Source organism: Zonotrichia leucophrys, chromosome 2, assembly GCF_028769735.1.
Source record: "Zonotrichia leucophrys gambelii isolate GWCS_2022_RI chromosome 2, RI_Zleu_2.0, whole genome shotgun sequence".
Taxonomy (NCBI): Eukaryota; Metazoa; Chordata; class Aves; order Passeriformes; family Passerellidae; genus Zonotrichia; species Zonotrichia leucophrys.
In genome coordinates, this window is record NC_088171.1 from 128,313,941 (window position 1) to 128,335,221 (window position 21,281).

Consider the following 21,281-nt stretch of genomic DNA (forward strand, 5'->3'; position numbering starts at 1 on the left):
ACACATCTTAAACATTCTGGAACAGAACATCTTATCCAAAAGTTAGTGCCTACGTAACTTTTCAAATATTCTGCTGTCTTTAATAATTAACAACTGACATACAAAACAGGGGCTTGTTTACACAATAATGTGGTCCATTTTTAAAAATTAGTGTTCTACATTCTATAGTGTCTTACTATAGATTATAATACATATATAGCTTATTGTTTATACATAGATTATAGTATATGTATAGCTTATTACTATGGATTCTTATTATCATTGTGTTTCTGTACATTATACAGGAAGTTAGAAATATTTTGGTGAAAAAGTCTATGCAAAGATATAATTAGCAAAAATAACCCACCAAACAAAACAAATTAACAAACAAACAAAGAAGCAAACAAACAAAAAACCTGAACAAGCAACCATGCATGCCTAATTTAAGTTGAAAAAGTGTTTTTAACAATTAATTCAGATTTATTTTCAAAACATGGAACTTGATTTAAATTAAGTTTTTAATTTGGGCAGATTAAACTACTCAATAAGAACTTTTGCACCAATTAGTCCTGTATCTGAAACTGGCATTTCTGATGTAACTGCTCAGGAAAAGAGCTACAGACAGAACCAAGTACACTGCTCCACAGAACTACATTCTCCAGACTTCAGAGCTGTTAGCATTTGGAGGTTGTCAATTTTTTTTACACTTTAATTCTCTTTCTTCTGACAAACTAGGTAGTTAGCATAAATACTATCAGTTTTAAACCCTTTGGGATCTCATGGCAAAACCAAATCTACACCAATTAATGGGAGAGATCCAATACTCCAAGCTCCATTTTTGCTTTGGGCTGTTAAGAATCCACTTACTTTGCGTATTGTGTAAAGTGCAAAGCTCCTCACAACCATTGCCCCCAGATGTTATCACTTTTACAGTCACAGAAATAGCCAGTGATGGAGAATAACATGACAGATATGGAAAACATTTTTAATCTTACCAATTCAAAGTAAACTGACACAAAGTATTTTAGATTATGACAACATTATTATTATTATTATTATTATTATTATTATTATTATTATTATTATTATTAATAATAATAATAATAATAATAATAATAATAATAATAATAATAATTTTCCTTTTGCAAGAAAATGGATGGATATCTAACATTCAAAATGTAAACTTGTGAAAGTGTTATCTGTGTGCATCCTGCAGCCTTTTCTCTGTGGCTGTTGATGGTCCATGACAGGCTGCTGTCCTATAAAAGGCTACTTGGATTTTTAAAATGGGTGGAAATGTAGGTTCAAGTACACTGCCACTGTAATGATTTCATGACACCACAGATATGCAAGTTGAAACAGACCCTATCATCTTTGAAGTACCATGTGTAGTGAGTACTAAATGAGAAATTTCAAACAGAACATTTTGTTACCAAACCATGGAAATAAAATCCTAATATGATTATTCCTAGTGAGAATGTGATTCTTTCTTTTTCTCTATGAATATACACAGTTCACAATAAAATATTCTTTTTTCTCAAATGAGTCCAGAAGTATCTTCTTAATTTGCAAATCAAAAAACTCAATGACCTTACTAAAACTACTTTTTAATTTAAGGAATAGTCACTGCTAGACAAAAATACCATTAACAGTAATTCAGGCCAAATAGTGGAGATTGTACTTAGAATAAGATAAAAAGTAGGCATAAAGTAATCCAAAGGAATTTTTCATAATATACAACAAATAATCTAAATACTGGAGAACACTGAAGAATATCAGGAAGTCCACTGTTTTCCATGCTATTTTAATGCAAATTTTAGAAGAGACTCTCTCTCTCTCTGACTCTAGGTGAGTGTCCTTTTCAGACTTCCTGGTTTAGTTCTGAACCTAAAAACTGTAGTTGTCTCAGCCACCAAAGTCACTTATTATAAAAAAGTTCCCTATCAAAAGAAAAGCTTTACTAAAGCTTGATAATTCTTTGAGAGCTCAGCATCTAGAAAATAGTAAACCCTCTCAGTAATACTCTGTAATAACTTTTGAACTGACAAGAGTGAGGAAATAAAAATCAAATAAAAATATAATTCTTTGAATAAATACTTTTGCTTCATGTTAACCTTAAAAAGAAAAAACAACAACATTACAAAAAGCAAGACAGGCTACTGTATGTTTTTGAGGAAAGTCATAGCATGACCGTGCAGACACTTCCAGAAAAGGTTCCAAATGACCTCTTTTCTATAGCTTCAGTTAAATTTATGGCATATAAGCATTACATTCAAATGGCTGTTTAGTTTTATCAGCAGTTAAGTACAACATTTAGATTGAGTATATGGGGTTTGGCAGTACTCCAGATCAAGTCAAAAACTTCACTAACTTCTAGAATATTGCAAGAGTTTTTCTAACAATGGTTATTGTTTCAACTGAGAAATAAAAATAAATCTACCCATTGGAATTAACCAAATTAACAAATTTGACATTTTCTTCAACATTTTCTAATTTCATTTCCATTTCTATGTTTTACAAAGATGAGAAAATATGTTTTAAGGAAAGCTTAAAGGACAGCTTTCTGTTTGGGAACTAGCACAAGATGCTGATGTTTATTCAAAGCGCCAAAATGTCAGTGTTGCCCTCTAACTCTCTGGTTAGACAAATAAGTTTAGTTTAAAATGTACTTTGCACAATGTAGTTTCTAAAATCTTTTTTTTTTTTCCCCAAGGCAAAGCGCCACCATCTATCCCGTTGTTGCTTTAACCAAAGACAACTTTGGTCAGATAGTAAATATTTTGAAAGAAACCATACATTTTCTAGATCATCAGTCTCGTATTATCACTCTCACTTCCCATAACGTAAACTTTATCCTATCATCTGTTGTGATAATCAGCTTTGACTCATGTATAAAGAGAGATGAAAAAATATTAAATATTTATCCAAAAAGATCTTATGTGGATTACATAAAATATGGGATTCTTGAGTCAGAGTATTTCAACCAGCTGGTGCACCTTTAGGTCTAGAAGGATTTGACAGGTGCCCACTGCAGATTTTTCCCACCAGGATGAAATGGACAATCTTTAGATGCAGTTGTTTCTCTAGATTGAATTATTGCACCTGCCCCTGGGCACAGCAAGTGAATAATGCAGCTGGGGTGACACTTGGTGTTGTGCCATTCCCTGTGAGAGTGACACTCACCTGTGCTGCCTGGGAGAGGGGCCTGGTGTGCTCCAGCACACAGTGTCAGGTACAACCTCAGCATTTCTTACACTTTTGTTTAGAATATTTAATATGAAAAAAATTTAAAATGTGGAAATAATATATTAGAAGAATAGTTGCATATTTCAGATTTTCTGAATTTCTAACCATGACAGCTTAGCACCAGGAATGTTGCAGTTGAATTGGAAATGGTGCAGCAAACTGCAGAAGTACAAGATGATGCAGCAAAATACCAGACACTAATGATGAGGTTTTCTCTTATGCCAATACTCACCTCCTCTCTTCTTTCCTCAATACTACAACCAGTAATAGTGTTTCTCACAACTACCCTTCACTCGAAACATATTTTTATATTTTCTCTTTTACTGGATTGTCTTTTTTTTTTTTTTTCAATTAAATCCACTTCAGGTTTTATCTTTTTTTCAGCACCTAACATTTCTGGGAACCAATTTTTATCAGTGCATTTCTAGTTTTAGACTTGAAGTCTTCTCTTTTTCATTAGGACATACTTAATTTAGTCATCTTTTTCTGCAAATGAAAAGTATTAAAAGTACTCAGAACTTCTTTCTATTTTTAATTTTATATGAAGAATGCTCAGAAAGAAATTATGTTATTAATAATATATGGTGACAACTACTGTAAAAATAAGTCAAAAGTGGATTTGGCTAGTGCTTCTTAAACCAATGCAGCACAATAGGAAGTCATTAAAACTGTGGGATAAACTGTCAAAAGATGAGAAACTGTTTTGAATCATATACTTAAGATCTCAACTCATGCATGCAGGATGCAAGAAGAAGAATTAATTAAGACTAAATTCATGGCATACAAGTCTTACATTTTGTGAAACAAGGTCCGTAAGAAAATTAAAGAACATCAGTCTCTAGAGCTCACACAGAGAGAAATATTTTCAGTGTGTCAAACCTCTACTAGGGGAAAGCAAATGGCTTCAAACCGTGATGTATGAATTGTCCCAGATGTACTGAATTGTATCTGGAATGAATCCAGGCCCACCTTGCAGCACCAGTGTGCTGTTTAATGGCACAAAGGCCAACTCGAAGTGACACAAAGTCAGCAGTCAATATTTTATGCCAGCTGCTGATGTTCCTACACCAGAGAAACCTTCAGGTGCCTCATTAAAACAGTGTTGAGGCTTCCCTACCCTGATGTAACAGGAACAAAACTCATCCAGTACCCAAAAACAACACACGTAGGAGCACAGGAGGAACACACGTAGTCTTTCTCTGACAAATACAGAACAAGACCTCCTGCCTCCCCAGGTAACCCACAGCCAACCTGAGGACATAATCTTTTAGCTTCCTCTTTTGTCACAGTAACAGTTGATCTACATTTTTTTCTCCAGCACTGGAAGAATACTTTACAGAATGTTTCTGTACCTTAGAGATCAAGGCATTTATCTGAGACACGATGATCTGTCTTTCCTTCAAAATCATAAATGCTTCTTAACACATTGCCCTCAGTGCTGATAAAGTGTGGACAGTATAAAGGCAGGGAGGCAGGGACACACATACACATATGTGCACACAACCTTCATGTGAAAATAGTTTACAAATTAGTGCCAAATCAACCAATAAATGCTAAGAAATGTTCTAAAATTTTAAAATAAAGAAATTGTTCAATAATGGCTTATATAATGATTTTTAATGAATAGAGTGTTCCGATACAATTTCTGACATATCTCAATTATTTATTGTTTTGATTTAATCTTTCTTACTAAACTACATACACATTCTTCAAAAAAAGTAAAAAATAAACAAAAAAAACCCCAGTACCCAAACCCTGAGCTTCATTTCCCAAGGCTGAAGTTGGAATACATCAAAAGAACTTCAATGTAAATCATCAGGTCAGCAATAAAAAGTACTGCAACATATCTACATTTCATATTGTTGTTACTAACATTAAAAACATAATAATGCACTGTAGATTATTCCTTACTCCAGAAATGTTTTCTTCAAGCTGACTCCAAGGCTACATTCATTATTTGTGACAGCATATCACTTAAGTCTAGTCCAGTAGCAATCTCTTCTTATAATTTTCTCTACCTGCAAATTCAGTCAATTATATTTTAAATTTATATTTTAAATTTTTTTTGCTAGTGGATTTCTCTGTATGGGCAATAAATTGATTTTAATCTTCTGTTCCTTATTTTTATAAAAAGAAATTAGATATACTCAACCAAGGTCTCAGAGAGCCCTTGTTGAAATATCAATCAATAAAGTCATAGCCTATCTTTAGCTAAAAATCAGAGTAACATCTTGCTACTTTTATAAATACAATGGATTTGTAAAACATGAAGAAACGCCAGAAAATAAATTAATCCTCCAGATGGCTGAGAAGAAAACAGTCAATTAAGGTTACATTAAACATGAGTAAATTAATATTTAGTAAAGTATATTTAAATAACACTAAGATATTATTTGTAAGCCACTACCAAGACTTTTTTTTTCCAGTACCATTTGGGGCACGGGGAGGAGTTGTTTGTTTGTTTCACATATTTTTTCATGTTTTTAAAATACGGCAGCTTTGCTCCCTCTTCTGGTTAAATGCCTGCACCACGGCAGGCTGAGCTGGAGGGAGGTCACTCAATTGGCTCCTCTGGGACGTCTGGAAGGACAGCTCCCCCAAGTCCCTCGTTTGGATAAGCACTCCGGGGGCATTTTGAAAGGACTCATTTAAGGAGGAAGAAACAAAACAGAGAACCTATGAGGGAGATGAAGACACCCTGCAAAGATACCACTGTTGTTTATGCCGATTCCTGAGGCACAAGGCATAGGAGACTGGGCAGACAGGATCCTGGATAAGCTTCACTACACATTTGAACAGAATTCACAGAATTCACAGAATGACTGGGTTGGAAGAGACCTCTGAGATCATCAAATCCAACTCACGCCCCAACACCTCAACTAGACCATGGCACTGAGTGCCACATCCAGTCTTTTCTTAAACACATCCAGGGATAGTGACTCAATCACCTCACCAGGCAGACAATTCCAGACATCACTCTTTCCATTAAAAACTTTTTCCTGATATCCAACCTATATTTCCCTTGGCACAGCTTGAGTCTGTGTCTTCTGGTTCTGTCAGTTGCTGCCTGGAGAAAGAGACCAACCCCCCCTGGCTACAGCCACCTTTCAGGGAGTTGTAGAGAGTGATAAGGTCACCTCTGATCTCCTTTTCTCGAGGCTAAACACGCCCAGCTCCCTCAGTCATTCCTCATAAGACTTGAAGAGTTCCAGACTCTTCACCAGCCTCGCTGCCTCCTCTGGATGCTCAGAATCGTCTCAAGGTCCTTTCCAAACTGAGGGCCCAGAACTGGACACAGCACTCACGGTGCAGCCTCACCTGTGCTGAGTACAGGGGAAGAATGACTCCCTGCTCCTGCTGGCCACACTGTTCCCATACAGGAATACTTGTCCTGCTTATTTCCCTTTCCCTCAGCATCCACACCTGGTCTACTGAAGACCAGACACTGGGCTACATGGATTTTTAGTGAGGAACTGGTATGGGAATCCTCATACTGCTGCAATAGATAAACACAATAAAAATCAAAATATCTCCAGAATTTAATGAATAATGAATTTTTAAAAAGAAAGAAAAAGAAAATTACAAGTAATGTCCAAAATAAATATGGATATAAATATGGAGCAAAGAAAAAGCTTCTGCTCTAAACCTCTTTTCCATAGGGCCTCCTCAGTTTGCATTTCCATGCCCTGGATGTCAGGGAATACTCTGTGCATACAAGAAAATGTGAACAGCCTACAAATTCATTCTGCAGAATGCAGAAGGTAAGGTTTAGCTTGATATAGGGTTTAGTATTTTCTTTCCATGTTATTTTTATATTTATTGAAAAAGATGCAATCTTATTGCAAATCCTCAAATATTTTCTGAGCAGAAAGATAATTTTGTATTATATGATTATGTATCTCTCACAAACACACCACACAAAAATAAAAGCTCTGCAAGGTGCTAAGATGCAGCTAAGATTGAAGCTTATGGTACCATTCTAAATTGTAAAAAAAGTCGTTCTGCTCACAAAAGGGGTCTGAAACTAAGCCAATAGATGTAAGCAGTAATACCAACCAATAAAGGAATTACAATAAATGGCTTACACAAAGATGAAAAATACATATTTCTTTCTTCAGAAAGATCTAGGTTTTTCTGAATGTCAATTACTACTACTTAATAACATGAAAGTTTTCTTATTGCTCAAATTTGCATGCAAATTCTACATGCACCTTTGCATGCAAATACTGTCTGCACCAAAAGGCCCGTTTCATTCTTCTGCATTACTTCTGAAACATTAAGTTAGTTACCAGACAAACTGTGTTTGTGTAACAGATAAAATGACATCCCATTGTCACATACCAGTCTCAGAAATGCCATGTGGTATTGCCATGTACTTTTGAAAGATGAAAACTCAAATTTGTTATAAGTAAAATTTGAAGGTATTTATGGACAAGTTAGTAGCTAGACTCTTTCACATCTGTAACATCTCCCTGGCAGTTTTAGAGCTAAATTTGTAAAATAGCCCCCTATATCATAAGGAATTTTAGCAGAATGTAGGTACTCAGTCTAGAGCATTTTACTGGTACTTCATTTTTCCTGGTTTTTGTTATTGTATTGTGGGGGTATTCTAATTTCACTCCTTTCCTAGCATGCAAACTGAAGTTATATGCCTGTCCAAAACCAGCACAATCTAACCAGGTCTTTACTTTATTTAAACCTTACTTTGCTTGAACTAGAATTTAATTAAAATGCAGTGTTTCTCTAGGTACTCATAACACATAGGAATATGTTAAGTATTCTTACAGCCCACGTAAAACACATCCAGTATAATTTCTCATGCAAAATTCAGAAGCTGTTGTGGTCTTTTAGTGAAGTCTGGAGTCAGTGAGCCAGAGAAAGAGAAAGCACCTAGGAGACTCACAGCAGTCATGTTCAGTAGTTCAGGCAAAGTGTAGGCCCCAATTCCACAAATCCAAATGGTTTTAGAATGGAAAAAGATGCTCAGATTAGCCATCAAGATGGGAATGCCCTCTGGCCTGACAGGAACCTGCTTGGTTTTCAAAAAAGTGTATTTGAACACTGCTTCTGCAAGTCAGTTAAGCAGGTCCATCTGTCATCATTTCTTTGACTGGAGCCCCTCTATTCTGCCTTGTTTGCCTTTCAGTCACCTAAATTCTTTAGATTGTGTCTAAACTGTACAACAGTTCAGAATAATCTGGAATACAGCACAGCTTCGATTCTATTCCTTCAGGCATCCAGACTGCTCACAGAGGAGTGGGACTCCCATGCATGGGGAAACCAGAGTGCACAGAAAGGGTAGAACTCAGATTCTTGGGTCTTGTCTTGCTATAAACTCAAGACAAAAATATGCTCCAGACACTTCTCAGTCTGGGACATGAGAACTGCAAAGCATTCTTAATTCCCATAATATAGACAAAGCTGTAATGTAATTCTATAAAATATTCTCAAGAGTGAGGGAATATGAAACACTTATAATTTTGCTTTGGTAACTTCATCATCTTCTATGCACCCTAAATTAGGACAGTAAAGGCCAGAATTACCTGGATCCTTTTCCCACAAACTCGAATGATTAAAAGAGATCATACAAAATACATGAAAGGGAAATGCTAAAGACCTCAGGAACATTGGAAAAGGATGACAGTTTAGGTAATAAATATTTGCAAATCAATAGTAGACACTGATCATTCTTTTGGAGAATAAGAGCTCTGCAGAAAAAAAAACTTCTAAAACATAAAATGGATGCCTTATAGAACTTAATAAAAGTATGAAACAAAATATCTAAATAGAGGTTAGTAGTTTATTGTGCAATCTACATCTTTCAGGCTTTATAAGTGTATAAAATAATGGTTTTGTTGAAGGAGTGGGAGATAAACCAAGAACAAAACCAACTTTAGCCAGACGAAATCACTGTTAATTGTTTTGTCAGCTTTGCCAGGTCAGTGGCAAAAGTCTTCAATCTTACTATGATTGGAATTTAGATCTTAAAAGTATGACACTGAACTATCTGGTTAGTAGCACAGATTGCAGTTAAAACAGCAAACCCTCAGACTTGAATTCATTCAGGACTGTGCTGGCACAGCCACCAGAGCAAGCAAGGTGACCCCTCAGGCTGGTGACATGGCTCCTTCTCTGCAAAGGCACTCCACTTGGTCGTCTACACTTGATATGAGAGACATTAAAAATGGTGTGGCTGTCCTTCCCAGACAAGAAACTAGCACAGGCAAAACAGAATGCCTGCTCTGCTGGTATCTGTATTCCATCTGCTAAGTTGTTCTGGGGAATAGACAGAAATGGTCCATGACAGTGTAACTGGGTCTGTACCCCTTGCAGGCTCCTGTAGAGATGGAACTGTGAGTACCCAAATTTTAATAAATCCAAAACACTAACTAGTTCATATTTCATTCACTGGCAGAAGACACCAATGACACAAAATATACATGTAATAGGGTCTTAGAAGTACATGGGAAAGTAATAACATACTTCTTCAAAATTATCAAAGCAGTTTAGAAGCATGAACTCCAATAAAACTTCAAAGTAAGCTATGGTTGTTCATTGTAACTTTCTTGTTCTAATTTTTAGATAAGAAACCTAAATCTCCATGTTAACATTTTAGTGCTTTGAATTAAGCTTATTTCCACAGAATTTGAAAAAGAACATCAAGCAGGACTACAAACTAGACAATAGAAATGACTGCTAATAACATAAGCCTTTCTCCAAAAGTATATGATAATTAAAATGGTCAATTTTTTCTAATCACATTAAAAAGTGCCAAGCTTGTAAAATATCCAAGCAATGTAAAAGAATATAGACCTGGTAAAAAGTGGAAGATAATGCAGACAATTTTGCAGCTGTCTGCAAACTTTATTTGGCCTCTTAGGGCAAGGCAGCCTAAGAATTCCAAAATAAGAAGAAATAGAAACCTAACCCCTTAGCTCTCCATAGCCAACCTGATCACATATCAGCCTAGTGCAAACTTTATCTTCAGTAACACAGTTAGCTGCAAAAACATAAACATCTGGAGGTTTTGATTCCAATAAATATTTTTAAACCTCAGTTGAAAATAATTATATCCAAGAAGTAAAACAACACACTGGAATTGAACATATGTGAACTTACTAATTTTGAGCTAGTAGAACTATGCAACACACACACATGCAGCAAAAAAAAAAAAAATTAAATTTCTCAAGCACCCACAATTCATAAGCAATATCATAATCAACTTGCCTTTTCGCCCATTAACAGGTGGGGTTTGATGTTTTTCCTCACAGTCTTTACAACATTAAAAACAGACAATGATGATTAACAGTTGGAACAGGTACTATGAAGAACAATGTAACTACAAGCACACACAAAACTGTTGCAAGCTATGTGAGCAAAACTCCATGCACTAGGCTAGAGTTACCACAAAACACACAGAGAGAACAGCACACAGCACACAGCCCACTGAGCACCACAGAGACAGAATCCTAACAAAAGCAATAAAAAAGTAAACTGTACTATAACAAAAAATGGGAAGGCAAAGATCTTAAAGGACAATTTGGATGCCTAAGTGAGAACTAAAATTCAAAAAAAGTAAACCTACTTTCCACCACTGAAATCGTGAAATTACTCTAGCATCCAGTGTTTTGAACAAGTAATAAATCCCATCACAGTAATTACTCCTGACTTTTCTTCATAGAAAAAAATACTAATCTGCATTTTCTTCTCTTCAATGGGAAGAAGGTTCTGGGCACAGGATTCAGACACACTTTTAAGCAGCATTTAGCATCTTAGGCATGTGAAATGTGTTTCTTGATCCACTCATCTTTTTTTTTGTGCACCGGGCTTCCACCACTTTTGGCAATTATTAACTGTTAATTCATTATGGACACCAGAATGTAACCTATTAACAAGGCATATAAATGCAAATGTATGCATTTATAATTCTTCCTTTGAAAAGGAACCTGAAGAACAGAGAAATTATATCTTTAGATCTCTGCATATCTTTGAACCAGTACTGGGTGTTTCCTGAAGTTAGAAGTTAAATTTATGTTTTAATCATATCGTATTTGAATGAAAAACAGTATTTGTAACTGTTTGATTTGATCATGAACTGTTGGTTGTCATCACACCACCAACTGTCTTCTAAGCAGGATGGAGGACATCATACCAAATGGTTGAAGTATTTCTACCTAATGCGGTTGCCTGCTATTTTTGTCCAGCATCAGTCAGCTAACACAAACTAAGGGAAAAAAACTGTCATGATACAAAATAATTTACTTCCCTGCATGGAAAAATTATTAATGCAAAGTACCACATCTAAGAGGTACCCACCCAGATCTGCCAAGGCTGGTACTTGAGCATAGAGACAGAGTAACTTCATAAAAAAGAATAAAAAGAGTAAAATAGTGGGGTACTTTTTTTCACATTTAATTATCTTAAGCATTCACAACTGGCAAATAAACTCAATTAATTTGTTTGTATTGTTCTTTCATAAAAGAATATAAATGATATAAATATTCTGTGGGGTTTTTTTTATGTTCAATATATTTACAAGCTAGCTGGTAAATCTTCCCTATATACTCAGGGGACAACATATCAAAAGGAGATAGGCACTTGTGGTCAGACAGACCTGCCTCAACCTCTGCCTCCTCAACTCCAGCATGCTTGTTTTCTTCAGCTCCTGCTGCATTAGATAAGCAAGGGATGGGAGAGGGAGAAAAAGCAAGACAAAACACGCATGCTTTGTTACAAGCTGTTCAAATAAAATAAAAACATCAAACAAAAGACATCCACAATAACATACAAACCCTCAGCCTGTGGCAGAAATGATATTTTTAGTGAAGCAAAGATGAAATAAATTGTTGTGCTATTTTTCATTTATATCTTTAGCTAATTCCAATGAGATCTTTCTGCAAGTAATGATGCTCGTATGCAGCCCTTAATGTTCTTTGTCACCAATTTCTTACTAAACTTTTAAGCACTGGAAAGCAGAAAATAACTAGCAAAGCAGAGAAAACAGAGATTGGTAGATAATTAGTTTAAATCTTCTGCTTGGCTTTATTTTAGTTTATCTGGGAAAAAAGTCCAAGCTTCCATTCTCAAACACCATATTTAGAATTGTATATTAATCATAAACTAGTGGACATACTTGGTACCTAAAAAGAGCAGAAGAAACAAAGCAAATGCTTTTTCAGCTTGGGAAAAAAATCCCAAATTTGCCAGATAATATGCTTCTTTATCTGGATTTCAGAGTAGTTAGAACACAAAAAGACAGTAGTACCTACAGTTGCCTAGAGCATATTTAGATACTGGAGAATACTCTTGGAAACAACAGTGAAAGTGCTATTAATGATAAGAAACACCAATATATTTTTAATGTCATTAATAAAGTACCACAGCTTTCTTTAGTGACAAAGCTCATGAGGGTAACAACAGTAATAATACTGAAGAGTGTCAAACTGAATTGCTGATATACCATATGCCTGCTTTAATTTAAATGTCAATTATTTATTAAACAGCTTTGATTTGATGCAATATAGTGTAGTTTTTCAAGGCTCAGATTTTGATTGCTTATTGATTTTTCATGTTTTCTGTTTCTAGAATTCTTTCCAGTTCTCTCATTACATGTATACGTTTATGTTCAATTAAATAGTTCATTGAATTATTTGACTTTAGGTTTAGCTAGCATGTAATAATAATTTTAAAATTACTGTTTCTAGTAGGGTATTGTTAATAGAGAAATTCAGGCTATAATCAATGCAGTGCAATGCAAACTACTCTGTGCTTAGATTTCTGTTCTCCAACTCCATGATAAAACCAGGACATTTAAATTCCAATTGAAATCAGGACATTGAAAATTTCTATTAAAATATTCAGCTGGGATGTAATCTATACAGTCAACCTTCTTTCATAAAAAAAAAAATATATATATATAGAAGATGTGCCTAAGATTTTAAAAAACCATTTTCAGTAGAGTTGAATTAAAATGTTTTTGGCATGTAGGTACCCTGAAAGGTAAATGAACAATGGCTGTCATAAGCACAGTTGTATGACTTCTCAGTCATTTTCCTTCTATGCCCTTTGTAGTCTCCGACCTATACAGCAAGATCTTCAGATTTCATAAAGCTGTTTAATTTCCTCTCTTGCCAATCTAAGAGAAATTTATAAGCTATTACTTCCCCTGAAAGATCAGAATTTTTAAGTAAGCACTTTAAACTCTAGGTTATAGGTAATGTTTGTTCAAGTTTTTCTATGGAAATTGTACCAATGCAGCTTAAATATTTTAATACTCCTCAAGGTCTGCTGCCTCTCAGGGCAGTGAACTGAGCATCCACAGTCAAAACCCAAAGGTGTATTTTTGCAAAATCGTAGTTGAAATCAGAACCCAAGAGTAGACTCAGAAAGTATCCTAAGGAAGCCTTACAGATGTTAACTAACCTATTCTGTTTACTTTGCTGTCAAGCACACAAAATGCAAGTTACACTGTCCAAGTATGAAGGGCAGTACCACAGAAGCAGTCACACAAAAAAAGGATAGTGCAAAGCTTTTTATTTCCATTTTTTGGGCTGCTGTGTTTGCCTAAGACATCAAGTCTAGATTACTTCACAGCCAAGTTGAAGTAATCTAAGATAATATCCTATATTTTATACATGTGATCAATCAGTTTTATAAAACAAAATATCCATATGCCATATATTTTTAAAACCCTGAAAAATCATAGCTGATAGAGTGTGACTGAATTATGACCAGTCTTCATTCCGGTTTTCTGCATTAGAACCACCTTTCTGTGTCTCCCATCAAACTAGGGTAGGGCAGTGTAAAACATAATAAAATTCCCTTTCATTTTGCAAAATGAATTCCCATTTAATGAAATTGCATTCTAAATGAGATAAAACCCCTTAAAATAAATGGCATGCACTTCTGTCCGTAGAATCTGTGCCTTCCTAACCATCAGAATGTCTCTGTAGCTTCCACTCCAGACTGCATGAGTTGGAAAGGTGTTTGCCACTATACATCTGTCCCTTTTAAAGATTTCAATCTCTATCTGAGAGATTCAAACCCTAACTAATGGCTTCTAGCTATCCCTGATTAAACTTAATCAAGTATTCCTATTAATCCCATATTCCTGCTAATTTTAATATCTAATTTTATTCTGGAAAAAGATTACCCACACCTGAAGTTAAGAGAGGACAGTTAATCAGCATTAATTTCAGGCCTAACAGGTTCTGAAATAATTTTCCCAAGACACAAGATTATTATGAGATCATATAATTCAAGTCTTTATGATAGAGCATAAATAGAAAGGCAAATCCTTACTGAGCTCTGTGATTTGTTAAATTTCTGAGTACTTCATTTCCAAGTTCTAAGGTTTTATTACATCTGTTTAGCCTAACATGATTTTCTATTTTTTTAATGTTGGGTGAATACTTGGGGGATGTTTTTGTGAAAAGAAGAAAGAAAGGGTCATGTTTGTTTTTAAAAGGAAAAGTAAAAACCTATATCAGGAAAAAGTACTCTCTCTCTCTGATTAGTAACTAACAATGAACTGAAAGGGTGAATACTGAATACTTTCACTTTATGGTGTTCCATTTTAATTAGGAGCAAGTGATCAGTGATTTCATCCTTCTGCCAAGGTGGGTAAGGTGAAAGAAATACATTGTAGCCACATATAAATAAAAAAAAAATAATGCTAGCCCATAAGAACTATAAATACTGCACTTTTCACTTCCTGTCAACCAGTGCAAAAAATACAGAACACTTGAGAGTACATCATCAACATGCTAGCACTAAAACCAAATTCAATTTAACAATACTTTCTACAAATGTTCATTTCAACAAGATATTTCTATCTCTCATGTAATTTAAAAACATACAAGCAAAAGTTTAGCTGAAAAAAAAGTCTTCTGGCATTTCAGTAGTGAAAATTTGTTAGCTGGTCCCAGACATCTTTTCAGAACTATTTTCAAGCCTCATAACATGAAAATACACCCAAGTAATAAACTCTAAAGCAAAACCCAGACTGCCTAGATGCTAAGGTATAGCCTGGGTACACAAGGCAATGACATGCATTTCAGAAATACCCAGTCATTCTTCTCAACAGGCAAATCTGATACTGCAATAAACACAGTAGTGACAACCTAAGGAATTAGCAAAAATATCACCACCATGAAAGGCTGTAAATGCAACATAACTAAGGATATTGTATGTTCTACTGAGCGTGTGGGACACTGATTAAAATGTTTGAATGAGTACAACACAGATAGGTGTGGTCCTTCACAGCTACTCCCAGGCAGCTTTCTTGAAAGCAAACAGTTTGGGCTATTTTGAAATAAAGTATTCAAGAGGAACCTTCTTGTCCTGAAGCAAACACTCCCAACCACATAACACAGCTCACATAACTAAATCTAACCCAAATCAATGTTTTTTACTTCTGATCCTAATTTGGAAAGCAATTACCCAAAGGATTAGGGTTTTTCCCTGTAGATTCCTTCCCTTCCATTTCTAGTCACAGCCATAAGCACACCATAATCCACATTCTAGTCAATGCTGCCCTGTAACAAAAAAATATCTCCAGCAGCAAATTACTCCCTTCTTTCTACTTGAGTTCTGGCATTTGTACAACATTTAAAGAAAAGGTATGCAGATACAACGTTGTAAGAAATACAAATTATTCAAATGTATGCAAACTAAATGAGCCCACGGTAGGAGTCTGCTACAGATAAGTTTTTCCTTCTTTCTTTTTCTCTTTTACAAAGCTAGGATGACTTCCAATTCATCATTGCCTATAAGGTACCTTTAACTAACTCTTTTCATCAGTTTGATTTTAACTTTATCTAGTTGACAATTAAATCCTTGATTTCAAAATACAGAAAGTTTAACCCTCACAGCACGTTCCCATGCAATATAGAAACACCTTTCTGCTTTGAGTCTAGTATGTGTTCTGTAAGACAGAAAGGACTACTCTGTGACAACATTTTTAGGTATGATCATACAGCCTCCCCAAACATATACAAAAGTTTTTATTATCACTGGGGCTTAATAAAAGGCATTTAAACTTACCCAAATATCTACAAAACTTGCAGGTTTACTTGGTGCTATATTTGCTAAATATTAACATAAGTTCCTTCTGTGATAGTCAGTGTTTCCAATTCTATTAAATTTCAGTTTTTGTAACTAGTACTTCATTTGCCTAAAATAACTTTCTGTAAAATTCAATTCTCCACAGTGAAAAGACTGCTATTAATCTTAATTATTTTTGCCACTGAAAAAAGTTAGGTAATCTGCTGTTCTTGCAGAGCACTATCCTTTTTAAAGAAAATTATTAGAAGATCCTAGAGAAGGACAGGGAAATCCTCAAAGAAAAACTCTATTGGTATTAGAATATGAGCTCTTAATTCATGACAGAAAATTACATAGAATGCTCTATGAAAGCTGTAGCTATGAATTAGGTTTTTAAGAGTGTTTACCATCTTTGTATGTGTAAGTTCAATATGAAATGCACCTTGTTATTGTATCTTGATGATACTTATGATGCTTTGGTTGTATACCAGAACATCAGAATCTGTGGATCTGACAATTTTCCATAATCCAGATTTTCCAAATAACTACTTTTTTCAAAAGAGAAAGTAAAAGGAAAATATTACTCAGTTTTCAAGTAAAAAGAGATTTCCTCAAGTCCCAGCAATACTTACCAGAGGAAACAATTCTATAATTCCTACAAAAAATAGTTATTTTACTATATTTATTACATTTCTCTCTATAGAACTCATGACATAAATAATAAATAAGAATTTTTGCCCTCTCTAATCAAACACAGCAAAAGGACAGCACTTCACAATTGCTGCTCTGAGGAGCTCACAGTCTAAATAGATATACTAAGCAAAGAGCAGGGAAGAGTAGTAAAACATAAAAGCATATACAGCAATGACAGCAAACATCATGTGATTAGACGTGATTATTTCCTGGAATATCTAGACTCTATTTTATATAAGCAATTCACAACACATAAGGTGACAAAGAAATTAATATAATAAGAGTGATGATCCGAGAAAACAAGAGTTTTCTTTTAATGAAGTTTTGTTTCCAAAATGGAAATAAATATTTTAAATATTGGAAATACTAAATTAAAAAGTCTGATGAGACAAACACAGTAATACTACATAAAGACCCTCAGTGGTATAACCAAGGACTGCAATTGATATCTTGTGGCTTGCTATTAAGCAAATTAAATTGTTTATTACTGTAAAATATAAGGAGATTTTATTTTAAGCAAAAATATTTTAACTTTTTGAAAGAGTACCTCAATTGAATATTTTTTCCCATAATATTTGCAAATTACCTACTAATTCGGCAAATCTATCACACTACAAAATATTTGGGATAAAAACATTCTGATTAAATTAATGGCTAGCATAAAGCATGTCAAATGTTCTCCAATGGTTATATAGAAACACGTGCCTGAATATCTGCTAATCCGGGAAATGTGCATACATAACTGCTGAAATGCTTTTATTTGCCATAGTGTAAATGCTAGGTTTTTAAAAATGGGTAAATGTCCAGGTACTTTTCTCATGATAATCATATTTAGATAGCATTATTTATATTGTCTTTTTTTCATACAGAATCCTGTAGAATTTATGAGCCACAGGTCTAAAAATAAAGACTAACTCATTATGACAATAATTCTGACTATGTCTGTGCAATCAAGTAACATCAATTGCAGCTGGGTTTGTTTTTCCCTATACAGCCTCTGAAAAAAGGCTTCCATGTGAAAAACAAGCCCTTCTTTATGTACAGACCTTCATAAGACTCTATCTCCTTGTCTCCATTGTCTACGGAAAGTCACAAAAACAAAACAAACAAAACAAAACAAAAAAACCAAACAAAACAAACAAACAAAAAAAAAAGGAACCAAAGGACAGGGGTTAAAAACAACAGAATTTTTTTAAAGATACAATATACATGTTAAGAAGGATCAAAAAAAGGAGTGTATATGTCCATTTAGACTGATTTTGTATAGCACACCTAGTTACTAAAAACAGAAGTGTGAAAATGTATTTGCTGTCAAGAATGCACTTGTATACCTTTGCTTCTAAACATTTCAGAAAATATCTCCATCAAGCAGTGCTTTTAATAGACATTAAAGGTAAGCAAAATTACAGTACCAGTAAAACATGAATCATGAAATATCTGAAATTTCTTATTTTAAAGATCATTACCTGTCTTCTTCCTCTTCCTGTTTCAAGATGCAGAGGTTTTATATCAGCATTCTGTAATACACTCCATGTGAGCCCACAAATTATCAACTAGGCTCCTGACTCCCAAAAGAGCCAGAAATTTGTCACTAGACACATACTCATTTCTTGTGCCTGTTGAAGTCAATGACCAAACACCTACTGACTTCAAAAGGAATAGGATCTTGCTAATAGTTCACCTTGTTTTGTGTGCATTATACTGCTAATTATTCATGTCAGCCAAGAGTACCGTAGATGTTAAAACATAATAGAAGAAAACAGTACAAAATGCAATACCATTACCAAATCCCAACTCTGTACACAAAAACTCGAGAGACTTCAACTGTAATCACGAAAGAAAAATAATGAATACAATCAACCTTCATGAGCAATTTGGCAACGTCATTAGGGAGAAAACCATCCACTTACTTCTCTCCAACGTCCCCTTTGGTGGGAGCTGCGGTAGCTGCCTGCCCCTTCGCCCTACCACTGGAGTACTTGATGGACTTGTCTGGACAGACCCAGTTCGAGGATGTGACCTATGAGACACATATCAAAACAAACCACAGCCATTAAACAACAAAGTCATTCTTAAATATCCTCAAGAACTGATAACGTAACTAAGTAGATTTTACATCACTTGGGACCCTTGCAGTCCCAGAGGGAAACTATTATCTCTATTCAGAAAAAGACCTGATTAAAAAGAGAAATCTCTCCATTAAAAGGAAGCCAAATTGAGGCTGAGGATGCTTCCATAAGATGCTTTTTCACACAGTCAAGCCAGAAAATATGTTGTGTGCATATTCATGTGCATATGGATATGATAGCCACATACACATAAATTTATTCACAAGTCAAATTCAATTATCTTTACTCAGCTTGTATTTTTTAAAATTACCATTGAGTTGCAGTGAGATTACATTAATTTTTCTAAACAGAGTAATGAACTGAGGAAAGACAATGATATTTGACTTAATTTTCACTGGGGATTTGATGATACTAACTCTAACTTTCAGAAAACAAAGGAATGTATTCTGCAGTTCTAAAATACAGAGAGGCTTTCCTGAACACGATCTAGACCAGAATGTGCTCATCTTTTTATTGTATTATGTTTGTTTAAGCTAAGACTTATGTATAGAAATCCTCAAAATATCAATAAGGGGTACTCAAACAGGAACAGTACAGACTATGGCACAGTAAAATGTAGTCAGAGAAAATGGTGGTTAAAATGATAAGTAATAGACAAAGTTAGTACAGTGCATCTAAAGAAACTTTTTTTAAAAAAAAAATAGTTTCATTTGATGTTATGATGATTGTTCCATAAGCAATGTCTGATGAACACAAATAATTTCTCATTCTGTAAGAGAAGAATATGATAGTTATGAGGTGCTTTATGTGGAAACCATCCAGGATTCCTGACAAATGAGAAATCATAAACAAACGTAGTTAAATACTGTTAGCAAGCAATTTGCAATGGTAGTCACACCATTATATCCAGAGTAGAATATAAATAGTGTGTTCACACTGAAAGGGTTAGTATCTATTGCTGCTAGTGATCGGCTAAGGATGAGGCGATACCAATCAGCTACTGGGAAAATAAAATGGTGAGCTGGTGGGGCAGAAGGGGTTTAGTCCGATTGATTTGTCTGTTTCACCTCGGTAAGGCAGGTGAAGGAGGGGCAGATCTTCCAGTCATTAATGAAGGCATCGACCTGATGAGGTTTGAGTCAGGACGCTCTGTGGATCGGGAGCGGGAGTTGGTCCGCTCTAGCACAGGACGTTGCTCTGTTGATCTGGATCTTTGATATGGCTGTCTATCTGCTGCTTCACAATTCCTGTAACGTTAGTCAAAAAGCAGCTCAGTTGAACTTTAGCTTTTCTATTAGTTATAAAATATGCTGCATGATACTGGTTTGGAGCAAATCATTTTATTACAAACATTTTTAGGGGGAATAAATTTTCTGAGATAGCTTCTTGATAACATATAGTTTGTTTACACGTATGATTTGACTTGCTCCATACTCTTGATAAATGGGCTGAAATGTTTCCAATGTCTCAGTAATGACTATCCATGCAATAGTCTGTTTCCTGACAATTTCTGGATTAAAATATTGTTATTTTGTCTATTAATGTATCAACCTGTGAATAAAAGAGTAGCTGACATAATATTAAGTCTCAATAAAACTAAGAACTCATTAATAGTGCAGTTTAATTGTGCATTTCTTTCTCATATGAATAGGTTTCTACATATTTCTTAGAGATAGCATTCTCTCTAGAGGTAGTACTCTTGTTTGTAGGAAAGTCCACAATCTGGATGTTATAATAACCATGTAGCACTGTTAACTATTGTTAGACTTGGGGATGTCTGTTATATAGAGGCTAGTCAATAACTGATAGATTCATGTGTGGTGCTGAGACTGTAACCAGGTGAAAATCTACATCATTAGTACTTACAGAGGTTCCAACAACTAGAAAAAAATTGGTTTGTAATTCAAAAATTCTTTTAACCCTCAGCCTATGGAACTGTACCAAAACAGCAGTGGAAAGAGTTATAGTTAGAGATGTAATGGGAAGAAATTAGACTGAGTTAAAGAGATTTTTTTGATCAAGCAGTGATATCTTCTACTATCTTAGGCTATTAATTAGACCATTACTTTCAGAAATTAATCAAGCCCCACCTTTTTTCCCAATGTAAATGGTCTGTTTTCAAGGAGTAATATTTGTTAGCAATATCCTGAAATCCATTAAATCAAGGCTATTTAAAAAGTAAAATCCATAGCCTAATGGAGCTATTTATTAAAACCACACACCTCCCAGCTCTCCTTGAGTAACTGAACA

At 34.8% G+C, this 21,281-nt stretch overlaps 1 protein-coding gene across 47 annotated transcripts in view; it reads right to left on the reverse strand.

Annotated features, from left to right (window-relative positions):
- RIMS2 (regulating synaptic membrane exocytosis 2) overlaps window positions 1-21,281 on the reverse strand; it is a 446,430-nt gene that overhangs the window by 112,290 nt on the left and 312,859 nt on the right. For 35 of the 47 annotated variants that reach the window (XM_064706380.1, XM_064706347.1, XM_064706344.1 and 32 more), the window contains 2 exons: window positions 20,099-20,278; window positions 18,873-18,982 (listed from right to left, as the gene is read on the reverse strand). In XM_064706380.1, coding sequence (XP_064562450.1) covers window positions 18,873-18,982; window positions 20,099-20,278 — 290 coding nt within the window. Of the gene's footprint in view, window positions 1-18,008; window positions 18,042-18,872; window positions 18,983-20,098; window positions 20,279-21,281 lie in introns of all 47 variants that reach the window. The other 12 variants (XM_064706367.1, XM_064706349.1, XM_064706357.1 and 9 more) reach the window with 3 other exon arrangements.